The sequence below is a fragment of the Agelaius phoeniceus genome, chromosome 3 (assembly GCF_051311805.1).
Source record: "Agelaius phoeniceus isolate bAgePho1 chromosome 3, bAgePho1.hap1, whole genome shotgun sequence".
Taxonomy (NCBI): domain Eukaryota; kingdom Metazoa; phylum Chordata; class Aves; order Passeriformes; family Icteridae; genus Agelaius; species Agelaius phoeniceus.
Window position 1 is genome coordinate 50858820 of NC_135267.1, and position 13110 is coordinate 50871929.

General features: G+C 35.7%; 1 protein-coding gene across 10 annotated transcripts in view; it reads right to left on the reverse strand.

Annotated features, from left to right (window-relative positions):
* The window catches only part of FAM184A (family with sequence similarity 184 member A), a 74613-nt gene that overhangs the window by 8533 nt on the left and 52970 nt on the right, over positions 1-13110 (reverse strand). For 5 of the 10 annotated variants that reach the window (XM_077175233.1, XM_077175227.1, XM_077175231.1 and 2 more), the window contains exons 10-15: positions 11582-11623; positions 7316-7528; positions 6153-6306; positions 5612-5739; positions 3313-3497; positions 2678-2824 (exon numbers count right to left, since the gene is read on the reverse strand). In XM_077175233.1, coding sequence (XP_077031348.1) covers positions 2678-2824; positions 3313-3497; positions 5612-5739; positions 6153-6306; positions 7316-7528; positions 11582-11623 — 869 coding nt within the window. The remainder of the gene's footprint in view (positions 1-2677; positions 2825-3312; positions 3498-5611; positions 5740-6152; positions 6307-7315; positions 7529-11581; positions 11624-13110) is intronic. The other 5 variants (XM_077175232.1, XM_077175229.1, XM_077175226.1 and 2 more) reach the window with 4 other exon arrangements.

Sequence of the window (13110 nt, forward strand, 5' to 3'; positions counted from 1 at the left end):
TAGGGAACATTCTAAAAACTTAACATCCTTCCTGTGCATGCACTACTGCATTTTTGAAAAGGGCCACTTGTAAGTCAGGCTAAAAATAAGGCATTCAAAACCACGGCATCTTCCTCAGTTCTTGTGGAACATACTGGAACAGAAGATACCCAAGAACGCTGAAGACTAATTGGTAACTAACTCCTCTCCACAAAAGCTACTTAGTACTATTAGAGATGAAATAAAGGAATGAGCTGCAAAACAAAAGGAATAACACTTGGATATTAGGATATCTAATGTAACAACTAATAAACATTTGAAAAAAAATAAAGAGGAAATTTGAAATGTCTGGTGGGAAAGCATTAAAGGAGAGAAGTGAAATAAGCCAACTGAGAGACGAATTGTACAAATAACCACATAAATACCCCTTTTACTTAAAGAACAAGTTTTGAAGACATGACAACTTCAAGTTGTTGTGTCTCCTTTAAACTAATAACATGCTCATGATGCTAAATACAGTTTCAAAGGAAAATACTAAAATATGTCTCTCACATATTCAGCCCTCATGCAGATTAGTGAACCAAGTATCAGAACAGATTCAGGAAATTTAAGAAACTTAGTGAAAACAAGAAAGGAAATCCCAACCAAACTCTGAGAAAAATGTATTAATTAAATTGAATCTAAATCAGGTCAAGCCTAATTCCTCAAGAATTAAACAAAGTGTAGACACCTGGAAGCAGACCTAATTTTTCACTTCAGATAAATGTTTTCTCTTCAAAAGCAACTATGAGATTTTACCTTGATTTGCAGCTGAAAAATCAGTTAATATTAAATGATATAGATAGTTTAATAACCTTCAAATAACCTGTACATATTCTGAGGAGATTATATAATGCAATTACATAAAACAATATGAATGAGAACAACATGATTGTTTTTACTTGCAGAGAAGGCATCTGACTCAGCAGAACAGAAATAGCCTCAGCTGGCTTAATTTTTGTGCATACTTTTTATGCTGGGTTAAGCTCTTGTACCTAGATCCCAACAGTACAGTAGATAGTTACACACAGCTGTCATTTTATTTTCAGGTATTTCAGAGAACTGGAGGGTTTTTTTCTGTTTCAAATAGATAATTTGTCATTTTAAGACTTTAGTTGTGGAGCCTAACAGATGACACCCACTCTCAAGTATTCCAAGACACATCCTCTATTCCACAAACATTCATGAGGCCATGCTTTAGGTGACGCTGAACCTGGGAACAGTTACTTGAGAAACAGCTGCATAAAACTTCTCTGTGTTGGTGGGGGTACGTGTGTGTGTTTTTGGGTTTTGTTCTGGTTTTTGGTTTTGGGGCTTTTTTTTTGTTTGTTTGTTTTTTGTTTGTTTGTTTGCTTTTGGTTTTTTAAATTTGTTTGCTTTTCTACATAGTCTCCTCTTTGGACAGCTTCTTGCTTCAGTGTGAACAGAGAAATAACACACTGCAAGGCAGGTCAGGGCACCCTGGATGGTGCTTGCTGATTTTGGGCCAGTGGCTGCTTCCTCAAAGCTCTAATTTGAACTAAAGCAAGGAGTAGAAAACCAGCTAAATTCAGAAAACTCCCTGCCATTGAGAAGGGAATTTTCTTAATGCAGAAAACATTTAGGGTAAACAGTTCCAAAACAGCTCTGGTGGCTGCTCATAGGCCTGCTTCTCATACAAGATAAATGCAGCAAACAGGAGGTAGCTTACACCTAATTTATTGAATGGCAAGGTACCACATTTATCAGGGCATAAGAGCATGCATGTGGACAATTACAAGGGGGTGAAAACTAGAATTTTATAACCATTTTATTTGAAGGTAATTTCTGAGGGCTCATTATCCGGAAAAAGCTAGATGCATTTTGGCTTTACTGTCCATTTGTAAATGATATTTATTTAGAAAAGCTTCCCATCAAAAACACAGAACCTATTTCTTCTCTCTGCCATAAATCTTCCATGCTGCAAACACAAATCCCTTAGTGACAACTTTGTGGCAGGAAGCCCTCACTGTGCTAAGAAACTTGAGCCAGAAACTGTGACCAAATGGGTAACACCACAGAGACAGAGAATGAAGGATGTGGAAGACAGGAAAACACTGGTTGGTGACACACTATTACATCACTTCTGCCACCATTAGGTGGTCTAATCCCTGGTGGCATTTTGATTCAGACAAACCCTTAAGCCTTCTGTTATTGTTATGCTCATACAATCCATTTCAGACACTAATTTTCCTTATGCTACCAAACCTGAAAACGTCTGCATCACTCATGCTACAATCTCACTTCTCAGTAGTCGTAAACAGTCGTAAAACTGTTTAGAGAATACTGTACTGCTTATAAACTTGTAGAAAAAATTCTTGTGTTCTCAAAGCAAATGTATTAAAGTTTGAGAAAGAAACCACTTGAAATACTGTTTTCTCAGATTTTGTAGGAACTGCACAGATTTAATCTTTCCTACCTGAAATTTTTTGGTCTCAAACCCTTAACAACTTAGCCCACTACATTCCCCTAAAGACTATAAAATTGTGTTGCCTAAAGAATGCAAGATTAGCCCCCATACTTTATTGAGGTATTTGTACATCTGCATCTCTGTAGTACCTTCAGAACTTTACGGACACCAGAATAAACTATTCACTCAAACGCAGCTACATACAATTCTTTTTAATGCAACAAAACTTACGAAATTTGTAAAGCTGAATTAATTTCCTTGAGCAGCTCTTGGGTCTTATTAAAATCTGCCAGCATGCTTTGTTTCTCTCTGATGTGATCTGCTGTCAAGACATCCAGCTCTTTCTCATGTTTCTTGCTTAAATCTTGCTCATGCATCCTGTTTAATTTAGTTTTTGTTAAAAAAAGAGTTATTCTAAAATCAGACTTTTTTGTTCATCATGATTTTCTGCCATGCTTCTAATGGCTCTTACATAATATCAGTGAACACAGAAAGAATTACTGATTCATCAAAGCCTACTACTTACTGTTCTCCAATCTTCTAGCTTATTTCATGGTAAATGCATCTCCTTTAATGCTTTTTAAAATAAACAAACATAATGAATTTGAAAAAAAACCCACCAAAAACCAACACCTGAGGGAACTGCTACTAAAATATGGCAAAATGTGTCACTGAAATGTCACTTAACCGCACAGCATAGTCAATAATGCTACCAGTAAAGGGCAGAGCTTCACTAAAGAAGACTAAATGATATGAAACATGACTTGATTAAGAGGATATATTTAAAACTGCAAGCAGTAATTTTTTTAAAGTAAAACAGTAAGTGAAACAATACAGGTTTGAATTTAGAGTGGAAAAATTCATACCTGATTTGTTGGTTGGATTCACTGTGTATTCTAAGAATTTCTTTCCCTTTGAACTCTAATTCCTTCGTCAATGCACTTATATTTTCATGAAGATGCAGAATCTCTTTGTCGAGTTCAGCTATATGATGGTCTCGGTGTCTCAGTTCATCTTGTAGATCTGATATTCGGCACAAAAATTCTTTTTCCTATGATATAAGTAAAAGCAGCAAAAAATACTTTAGATAAACTAATTTCTTAGAGGTGATGCCTGCAATACTTGCTTTTGGAAGAAAACATTTGAGAAGAATTTACCATCCAATAGACATTTTTTTCAGTTTTTGATGCTGACACAAATTATTATCAAAGCAAAGGGTTTTTTTATTGTGTACAAGTACAAAGAAAGAAGAAATCAAAGTTATGTAATAAGTGATTTCCACTTGCAAGAACACTAAAAACCCATGATTATCACTGCCTGTTAAAATTGGTGTAGCTCATCACATTTTCCTTTTGCCCACACACACAAGAAAAAAAACAAGTATCACTAAGATCCAGGGTCTGAGCATTTCACTTTCCCTGCCTCATCAGCATACAATCCAGAGAAACATTTTTCTCCTTTACAGCCTCATTCAATGGGAGAAAATTGCTCAAGATGTATGCCCTGCACAAACAAACTGATTCTGAAGTCTCCTATCTTACAACCATATACACAGGTCATAAATATGTTACAGCAGAATATGTGTTAAAAAGTTTATGTTATATTTATATTGTGTCTAAATCAAGAAAAGTCTTTCTTTTTTTGCCTAAGAAATTCCAATGAAGTTAATATCTGGGAAACCCAGCTGGAACCCATTCCAATGGCCTTGATAATGCACATCCTTGTTTCAGAAAAGTCTGTAATGAAAATAACTTTTTCAGAGTTTTTTATTTCCATCTATTTCACTTGTTACAGTTTCACAGTATTTAATAACCATGTAGTTCGCACAGAGAAAATCAGCAGATATTCCAAAGTATTTTTATGTATAATTGTGTTTTGTGCCTTCACGTCTCAAGGAAATACAAATATGTCCTAGTGCACCAACTTCTTAGGGCGCCTTTTAGAGCAAACAATTAAATATAAATACTTATCTCCCTATATAAAGACTAGGTTAAAGTTATAAGAAAAAGCAGAGGAAAAATTTACATCTACATATATAAATATTTCAAAAAGTAGCAAATATAATCATCCTGATCAGACCACTCTCCTCTCATTCAACCCTGATCCTGTGAACTGATGAGCATTTTAACACAAGAAACCTCAGTAACTGTTTTGCCCTCAGTGCAACCAAAGGTCGTGTTTAGCAGATCACAGAGGCAAAAAGTATCCCCTGTTTGGTTGGATCAAACACCAGTTCTTGTAATTTCAACTTTTTATTTCTGACATCTCATTTAGGTGTCAGACTCTGGGCTTAAACAACACATGACTGAAACTATATCCCCCTAAATCCTGCATGACAGCACCTTGGTTTTGCCTCTGCTGCCCACACTGTTAAACCAGTAAGGAATAGGTAAAAACAGGCTCATCTTAAACTGTGTCTGTTTTTGTGTAAAGGCTATGTCTAACAAACCCTGTTTCCTCTCTTATTATATTTCTAAACTGACTCCTCTTCCTTGGTGCTGGAGTATCAGTAAATCGATCTTGAAAAGCCTATTATACAGGCAAATAGGTAGTTTTCCAGTCCTCTTATTTCCAGGAGTCTGGCCTTCAATAGAGCTTATACTCGTAATTTTTAACTACTAACAGAAAAACTGACTGTATAAAATGAAAAATGAAAGATAAACGATGAATTAATCAGTTTGCTACTGAAAGCAAAGGTAGTTCATACTGGCTTTGGGAGCTTGGTTTTGGTGGGGCTTTTTTGTGTACTTTTTTCTTCAGTTTGAAGCAATCCTTTGATTATAAGCAACCACTTCTTTTGCCGTATCTCTTAGGCTTCAAAGGGAAACAGCTTTTTCCTTTCTGCTGGCAGCTGAGGATGAATACAATTTTGCAAGAATGGGCACTTGCCTCCCACAGCAAGCCAAGGTTCTCCCAGATGGCTGTGCCATTCTGAGAGGAAACTACCTGGATACAGGAGCCTTTCTAGGCTTTGAATGAGGTTTGTGGAAGGCAGAAAAAGCTAAGCAAAGAAGTTTAGGAAACTGGAACGCATTAGCTGCTGGTGTGGGATGATTTTGAAGGATTACATGTTTGTTGTTTGTTCTCATTCTTCCCTTTCCTGCAAAGGGAAAAATGAATACTGACCATGCCATTTTGCAGCCAGATCCCAGACATGCTTCCTACCTGTCGCCGGCCGAGTTCTATGCTTCTTTCAAGCTCCATTTTGGCAGCTACCAGTTCTTGTTGATGGTTGTGCCTCAGCTGGTCAATTGCTGCTGCATGTTGGTGGTTGAGCTCTGAGCGCAAGGAAGCTGGTTACCAGAGAGAAGTAACAAAGAGAGAAGTTTAATTTGGACATGTTTACATTAATTAACAGCAACAGTCCAGCTCTATCTAGTATTGCTGCTGATCTAAAACACACTTTACATCAGCTAAGTAACTGTCCTGTATTTTATTCTTGCTGCTTTCTGAAAACACGAGTTCTCCATCAGGAGCTTTGGTTAGTTACTCCTTCCGAAAGGCCTTAAGGGTGAGAAATTTCCAAAGTGAAGAGTCTAGGCTTACCTATTAAAGCTTATAGTGATTTTAAGAGGAACACTTAGGTCAACACTGAATGACTCAGAGAGACACTACAGTGTTATAATACACACACACACGTGCATGTATATTTGCATGAGTAGAAATAATGGTTTTGGACCCATTTTCAAATTTGAAAATAGTATACCTAACATAGCTTTTCCTTCATCCTCCAGCTCAAATCGTAGAGTCTGAAGTTCCTGTTCCATCTCCAATTTAAAGCCTTCCATGGCCTGTTTGTGTGTTTCTTTCAGTGCATGAAGCTCTTCTGAGTGCTTCTGTTGTAAACGTTCTTCTAACTCCTATGAAATCAAAATTGAAAAAATTTGTTCTACACCAACTTAAAGAATGTATAAAACATTACACAATAAACAACTAGAAACAAAAAGCAGGCATTGATATACTCTAGAAAAAAACCACTCTAGTATTACTCATATTTTCTTATCCTCCTAACATATTTTTTCTTTTCAGTGGTTGATGGTTACCAAGATTATCTGTGCACAAAACCCATTTGGCTCACAGCTGGAAAAGCAAAAAAAATCAATCCATGGATATATCTACAAAAGCAAGCAATATAATAAGGTGCAGTTTCATAGATGGGTTTAGTGTGCACACATTTGGGGACTTCTGCTCCCTAAGGACACCCACGTTTACTCCCTGTGGAATTGTATGAATCATAATGTTCCTGGTACACATCTTCTGCTGATCTTCAGGGCACATAGTGTGGAAACTGATTGCAAAGGCACACTCTGGAGCTGAACTTAAACCTTAGGATACCCCCCCATCACATACCATGCACTACCAAAATTCCATTTTTAAAGCTGGTTTTACCAAGGTTTTAAAAAAGTATCTTGAGTGGGATATGAAAATTATCTTTCAAGTCACAGAACATAGCTAACACAATTTTTAACATAAGAAAAATATAAAATACATTTCAAAGGAGTCTATTGACAGAAAATACATGCAAAATTAATTATAATGGAAAATTTCTACTCAGAATCAAAACAAGAATATAATATTAAGGGTAACAATGTCAATCTACCATAAACAAATGCATGTGTTGACCATACTTTTACATATATACACACACAGCTATATATGTGTATATAAAGTAAGACATGAAACAATGCCAGTGTTAGAAAATGTTTTCAATATGTTTTGTTCATATTTAACTGGATAGATAACAGTATTACTACAATACATCAGCTGAAAAGGAAATGTTGAAGTTATGCAGATTCTTTACTAATTCCAACTGTGTAGGCAAAATGCTAAAATGGCAATACAGAGTTTGGAATAACCATATAAACATGCCTTTTGTTCTTGCTCTTTTGTTTCTTCCATGCTTTGAAAGGCAAGGATATGGGCTTCCTGAAGTGACTTATGCCTTTGCTGATGCTCTTCTTCTAATTCCTGGATCTCCTGAGTCAGTCTCTGTCGCTCCTGACTGAACTGGGCTTGTAGCTGTTGCAAAGAGCTCTGTGACTGGGAAAGCTGCATCTCCAGATTCTGCTTCAGTAAGGAGATCTAACCCACAACAGAACAGCAAATATTCATTAGTCATTAACACTAACATCAGCTGTAAAGACGACATTCAGAAACAGAAAACATTTGAAATTTTAGAGCAAGAGCATTAGCTAAAAGACAGACAAGCAATGTCATCCATCTAGTGAATCTTCTGTTAATGTTATATGCATATAACCAGAGATATAATAATGACATTTTAGTGGTTTTGTAAGGATTATCATATTCGTTAGTTCATACTGCAGCACTACCTGTAAAACAATTTTTAATGGCCAAATGATCAAAGATTATTTAGGTTTTATATAAAAGATTGATAAAAATGACACTATCAAGGTCTGAAACCAAACACTTGATTGTTAAATTGTTCTTGAGGGGAACACCCATTCTGCAAGGATGATCTTGCACTTGGAATAGGGGAGGACAGCCTGTGACATCTACACTGGTTTTTATATCTTTTTGTATTCTATGGTCCTACCTTACTAGTGGTTTTCTCATTTAGAAAGAAACAGTACCACTCAACATCAAAAAAAAAGTAACACTTGAGGACTTCCCATCACACATTTTTCTGTTAGTTCAGTAAGACTATGAGAGTGATTTTTATGCTTGTTTCCAAGATCGAAATAATTTTAGTCACAAGCAACTAATTTTCCTAGAAACACCTGATTTTACAAACAATGCTTTTTCATCCAACAAATACTATAGTACACTATATTCCTTTTTTAGTCCCATTACCTTTTTATAATAATAATATACTTTGTTCTCCACATCAGAGAGCATCTTTTCAGACTGAAAGTACTAAACCTGTATTCCCTTTCTAGCCACGAGATACCTTCCAGTTCTAGAAACAAGATTTACCCGAAAGAGAATTTTGCTACAGTGATTCAAAGGAAGGATAATAAAATTGCCAAGTGACAAAGAATTTGAATCAGTAAGGATACTTTTCAAGCCTCAGAGCATTGCATAATATGGAATTATAAATGGAAGTCTGATAGTGTCATTTGGTTCAGCATACCTTAAAATTAATTATGTCAAATTCGTAACGACATTGCACATCAAGTTATTGAGTTAGAGAACATTAAATCCACCACTTAGCAAAATATAAATTGCAGCATACCAAGTACAACTTCTAGCATGAACATTGCTGCCAAACATGTGGGTTAAGGTTTTTTTTCAGAAGGACACAGCTTAAGCAGACTTGAAAGAAAAAAGCTACAGAAACAAAAATTTGAAGTAAAGCAAAAGAAAACAAAAATCAGACTAATTTAAATGAAATAAGCATAGCTTGTTGTATTTCAGGTTCACAAGGTCTTTGTGTCTGGGAATATACACTCTAACTTTAACATACATTGTATAAATAGTATTGTACTTCAGATACCTTTGAAAAAGATTAGGTACTATTAAAGGAGTGTAGGGAAGGCCTACACAATGTTTTGCAAAACCTTCTACTAACTACATTAAATACAAATTTCATATAATAATTGTAAAGTGTCAGACCAAAGTTTTATCTGATCTCTGGTTTTGCCTGCAGAAAGGACCAACTAGGATTACTCTAGAAAAAAAAGGCCAAGCATAGATGTAGGGAGCTTGACTCTGTAGTCTACCTGGAACTAGCAATGTTTCTTAAATCAGAAGAGGTATTTTGGAGCAGATTTATAGAAGAAATAATAATAACTATTATCTGAGCCCATAAAAGTTTTTAGTATCCATAATATCCTGTATCAAGTTCCATGCAGACATGCCAATTTAACATGATGATATTCAGTACTTGTAATGGAAAGAAGTGAAAAGAAGTTCCCTTTCCATCCACTGTATTCAACTCATGAGAGTTTCTATAGCTCTCGATCATTTCCCTCCCTACAAACTACTAAACTGCTTTGGCTTAATGAGTTTCTCCTTGTATGAAAGTTATTTCATATCTATGATCACGTTTTTCCTACTTTTACCCCTTTTCTACTACTTCTTTTTAAGATTAGGAGTCCAAAGCAGCACAAGTTATTGGACATGAGAGTAAACTCTGTTTTTATGTACTGATTTATATGGTTTTACATGTTATGTTCTCTGTTTCTCTCCTATATTCCTAAAGTTTTATTTGCTTTTGAGACTCCTACGGAGAACTGAGGTGATGTTTTCATAGAATTATATATCATAGTCCCCAAATCTATTTTCTAGTTGTAACAGGTCAAGGTAAGACTCATCATTTTACAGAAAAAGTTACAATTTTTCTTTCCTTGTGTATCATTTTGCATTTACCTACACTAGCTTTAATCTGATATTTTATTGCCAAGTCCCTTTGCCTTTTACAGCTATTCTAGTCAGAATAAGCTTTTATAAGCTGCAAAGTTTCCTACCTTACTTATTTATCAACAACCTGTAAAAGAAAATATTTTTAGCTCCAGTGTAACTCTACTGATAATCTACCTTCACTGTGGATTATTACATTTATTTAATATCTATATATAATATATAGTGTATTTTTTGTCTTCACCCCTAGAAACTCCCACCACTGAAGAGGTGAGTTTGCACCATGCACCAGCCAGCATGGCCAGCTCTGAATTAAAAAATCTGCATAATTTTCTCATACTGCAATGTGGTTGTTATCCTTCTCCAGCAAAAAAAAAAAAAAAAAAAAAGCTATTTTACCTAAACTTTCCCTTGGTCTACTCACATCCCCATCTACTCTAATTCATCCCATGTTCACTGCTGGGCCCTTCTCCCCTTCCCACCTTTCTGTAACCTCATACCTACCTGGTCCTTCTCTTCACCTGTAAGCCCATTCTCACTGGTCCCTTTGACCATGTTTCTGTCCCTCAGGTCTCTCACCACTGTCCTGTCCTGTTCACCCTGGCCACCAGGAGGTACAGTTCTAGGGGAAGTCCTGCCCAGTCCTGCAGAACCTCTGGTAATTTAATGATCACACTCTAAGAAGCCTTTCATTATAACAGTCAAATAGAGCCAACCACGGTAACTTAGGCAAATTTTAATTAAAATAACATGAAAAAATGTATCTTTGGCTTGAAGTTAAATCTATCTCTCACTTATGTTCCTGCTCCAAATTCTGACAATTATCAGTATATAATTTATAAATATGTTGAGCATGGACCAAGGGCAAAATGATTTTGTTTTCATTTCTGTCTTGGAAATGTGGAAAACATTTTAACTGAGATGACCAAGAGAAGTCTGACATCTGGGCAGGAAGCCATCTTCGAAGAGAACAGGACTAAGCAAGAGCAGCTCATCCTTCCACCAGATTAAAGTGACTGCAAAACCATAGCCTGAAATGAGTCGATGTCTGGAGATGTCTGTTTGCATCAATAGACTATACAGAAAATAAAGGACAATGAGGATTAAATGATTCTAGCAAGCAAGTCAGATTAGTCTACCCTTCTAATAATTTGTTTTGATGTTGAAAAGTACAAAAAAAGTTAAAATATCAGTCTTTTTAGAGGAGCATGTGATTTTAAATAATATTTTGATTATTCAGTGCAGAGACTGATATCCTTAAGAGCATGTTTTGAGAACATCAGTGCTTCTTTTTGTATGTCCTTGGACTACCCTTTCTGTACACCTCTGTACTGAGGATTCAAAAGAAAACAGCTCTAAACACTACTCTCTGAACTTCCAATACTTTTATCCCAGGTTTTCAGCACATTAAAAACATCAGTGAGAATTAAAAAAAAAATTGAAAAAAACCAGTTTGGCTACAATTATGAGTTACACTGCAAAACTGCAAATTATAGTAGAGCATCAATCCCATGCTTTGTAGAAAGCTCTGCAATACACATCTGCACTGCCCACAAGCTTGCTTGCATTAACAATGACATAAGGACGCTGTTCATGTTATGACCACATACACAGTGTTTGATGACACACAGTCATACAGAGAGATGAGGGGATGCACTCCACAACCACAAGCTTTGATAGCAGCACATGTTCTCGTCTCAAATATTATCATGTCTCCCATTTCATGGGCTTAAGCTGTAAAGCAGCACTGCAGGATATGCAGGTTGATTAGTGCAAGCATGCCTGGTTCACAAGCTGTAAGTGCAGATCACTTACATTGCTGATAGATTTATGCAAAGCTTCACCGAGACAGTGCCGCTATGAAGGAAAGATCACAGGAATAAAGGGAAACATTCAGAAATCAACTAAGTAAAAGAAAAAGGGATAAGGAAGGAAGGGTAAACATAGAACATTAATTATAATTTGATCAGAGAAAAATAAATTGAAAGCCATCTGGAAAAATATGAATATGTTGCTTTGACTTAGTCTATAAGCTACTGAACACAGAACAGAATGATGTGGTTTACCATGTTATGTTTCTGACATACAGTACAGCATTATTTCTTTAACATAATATTACTATATAGACATTTATTCACAACTGAACACTTTTGAAGTTATCCACTTGTTTTCTCTTCTCCTTTACGGCAAAAAAATTTTGGGAAGAAATCATTAAGTCCATGAACAGTTATATAAGGGCACAATCGACAATCAACTATGTTTCAAATATCACAAGCATATTAAGTACATAATATTAATGATAAACTTTCACTGTTAAAGGGCAGAAAATGAGTTTAGTAATTAATGAAGACATTTCTATTAAAATACTACTTTTATCTTTCTTAAAATTCAGAACCAAAGGCATACATAAAAGACTATTTCCTGAAAGTCTCCAGCAATAAAATGATTTAATGTACCACTTATGTTAGTGGTGATTAGTAATGAAAAGCAAAAAATCCCAACATATTGCCACAAAAATGCTCAGTGAAATATTATTGATCATACAAATCTATGTAATTCATATGTATATGAAAATGCCTGTGTGTTTATATATATGAATTATGTAGATAAGCACAAACACATGCACAGAACAGAGTCATCAGAAATTAAGTGAGAGTAATTTCAAATCCAGCATGACCACTTTCCCCTTTTGTGACAGGTTGCTGAAGAAGATGGCTTTCTCCAGGAGACAGCAGGTATTTTGACACCAGCCTGAAAGCCTGTAGGTGGGAGCTATTAGATAACACTTTGCCAAAATAAAAAAAAGAAATTGTTATTCAGCCTCAAGAATCTAAAAAAAAGGCACAAAACAAAAATACATTATTGTGAAATATCCAAAATAAGCTTATTAAAATGCTAAGTGAGTTATAAACATGAATCTATGCAAGAGTGGAACACTAGGAGGCATCATACTCCAGCAGACAAGGCAAGAGACCAGCATCCAACAGCTCTGATTCCAACACTGGACTTTGACACTGCTGTTCTGAACAAATCCACCCAATTTTTCTATGCTTCCTTTCCCATTTGGGAAAAAGTTTGTTTAGGCGGGAAGCTGTTATGAACAGGAATGAACTCCTGCTAAATAAATGTTCACTTTCTAGAACATTTGGGACTTTATTGGTGGATGCATCTATTCAGCACTGTGGTACAACTAAGAAATACTTAGATTTTACACCTGAAGCAGATAAGTTGTCATTGTACTACACTGAAGAGAAGTTCCAAGTAAAAATAAAATAATATAGACTAGTCAATTGAAATGGGGGCTCATTCCAGCAAAATGTGCAGCAATTAAATCAGATGGAACT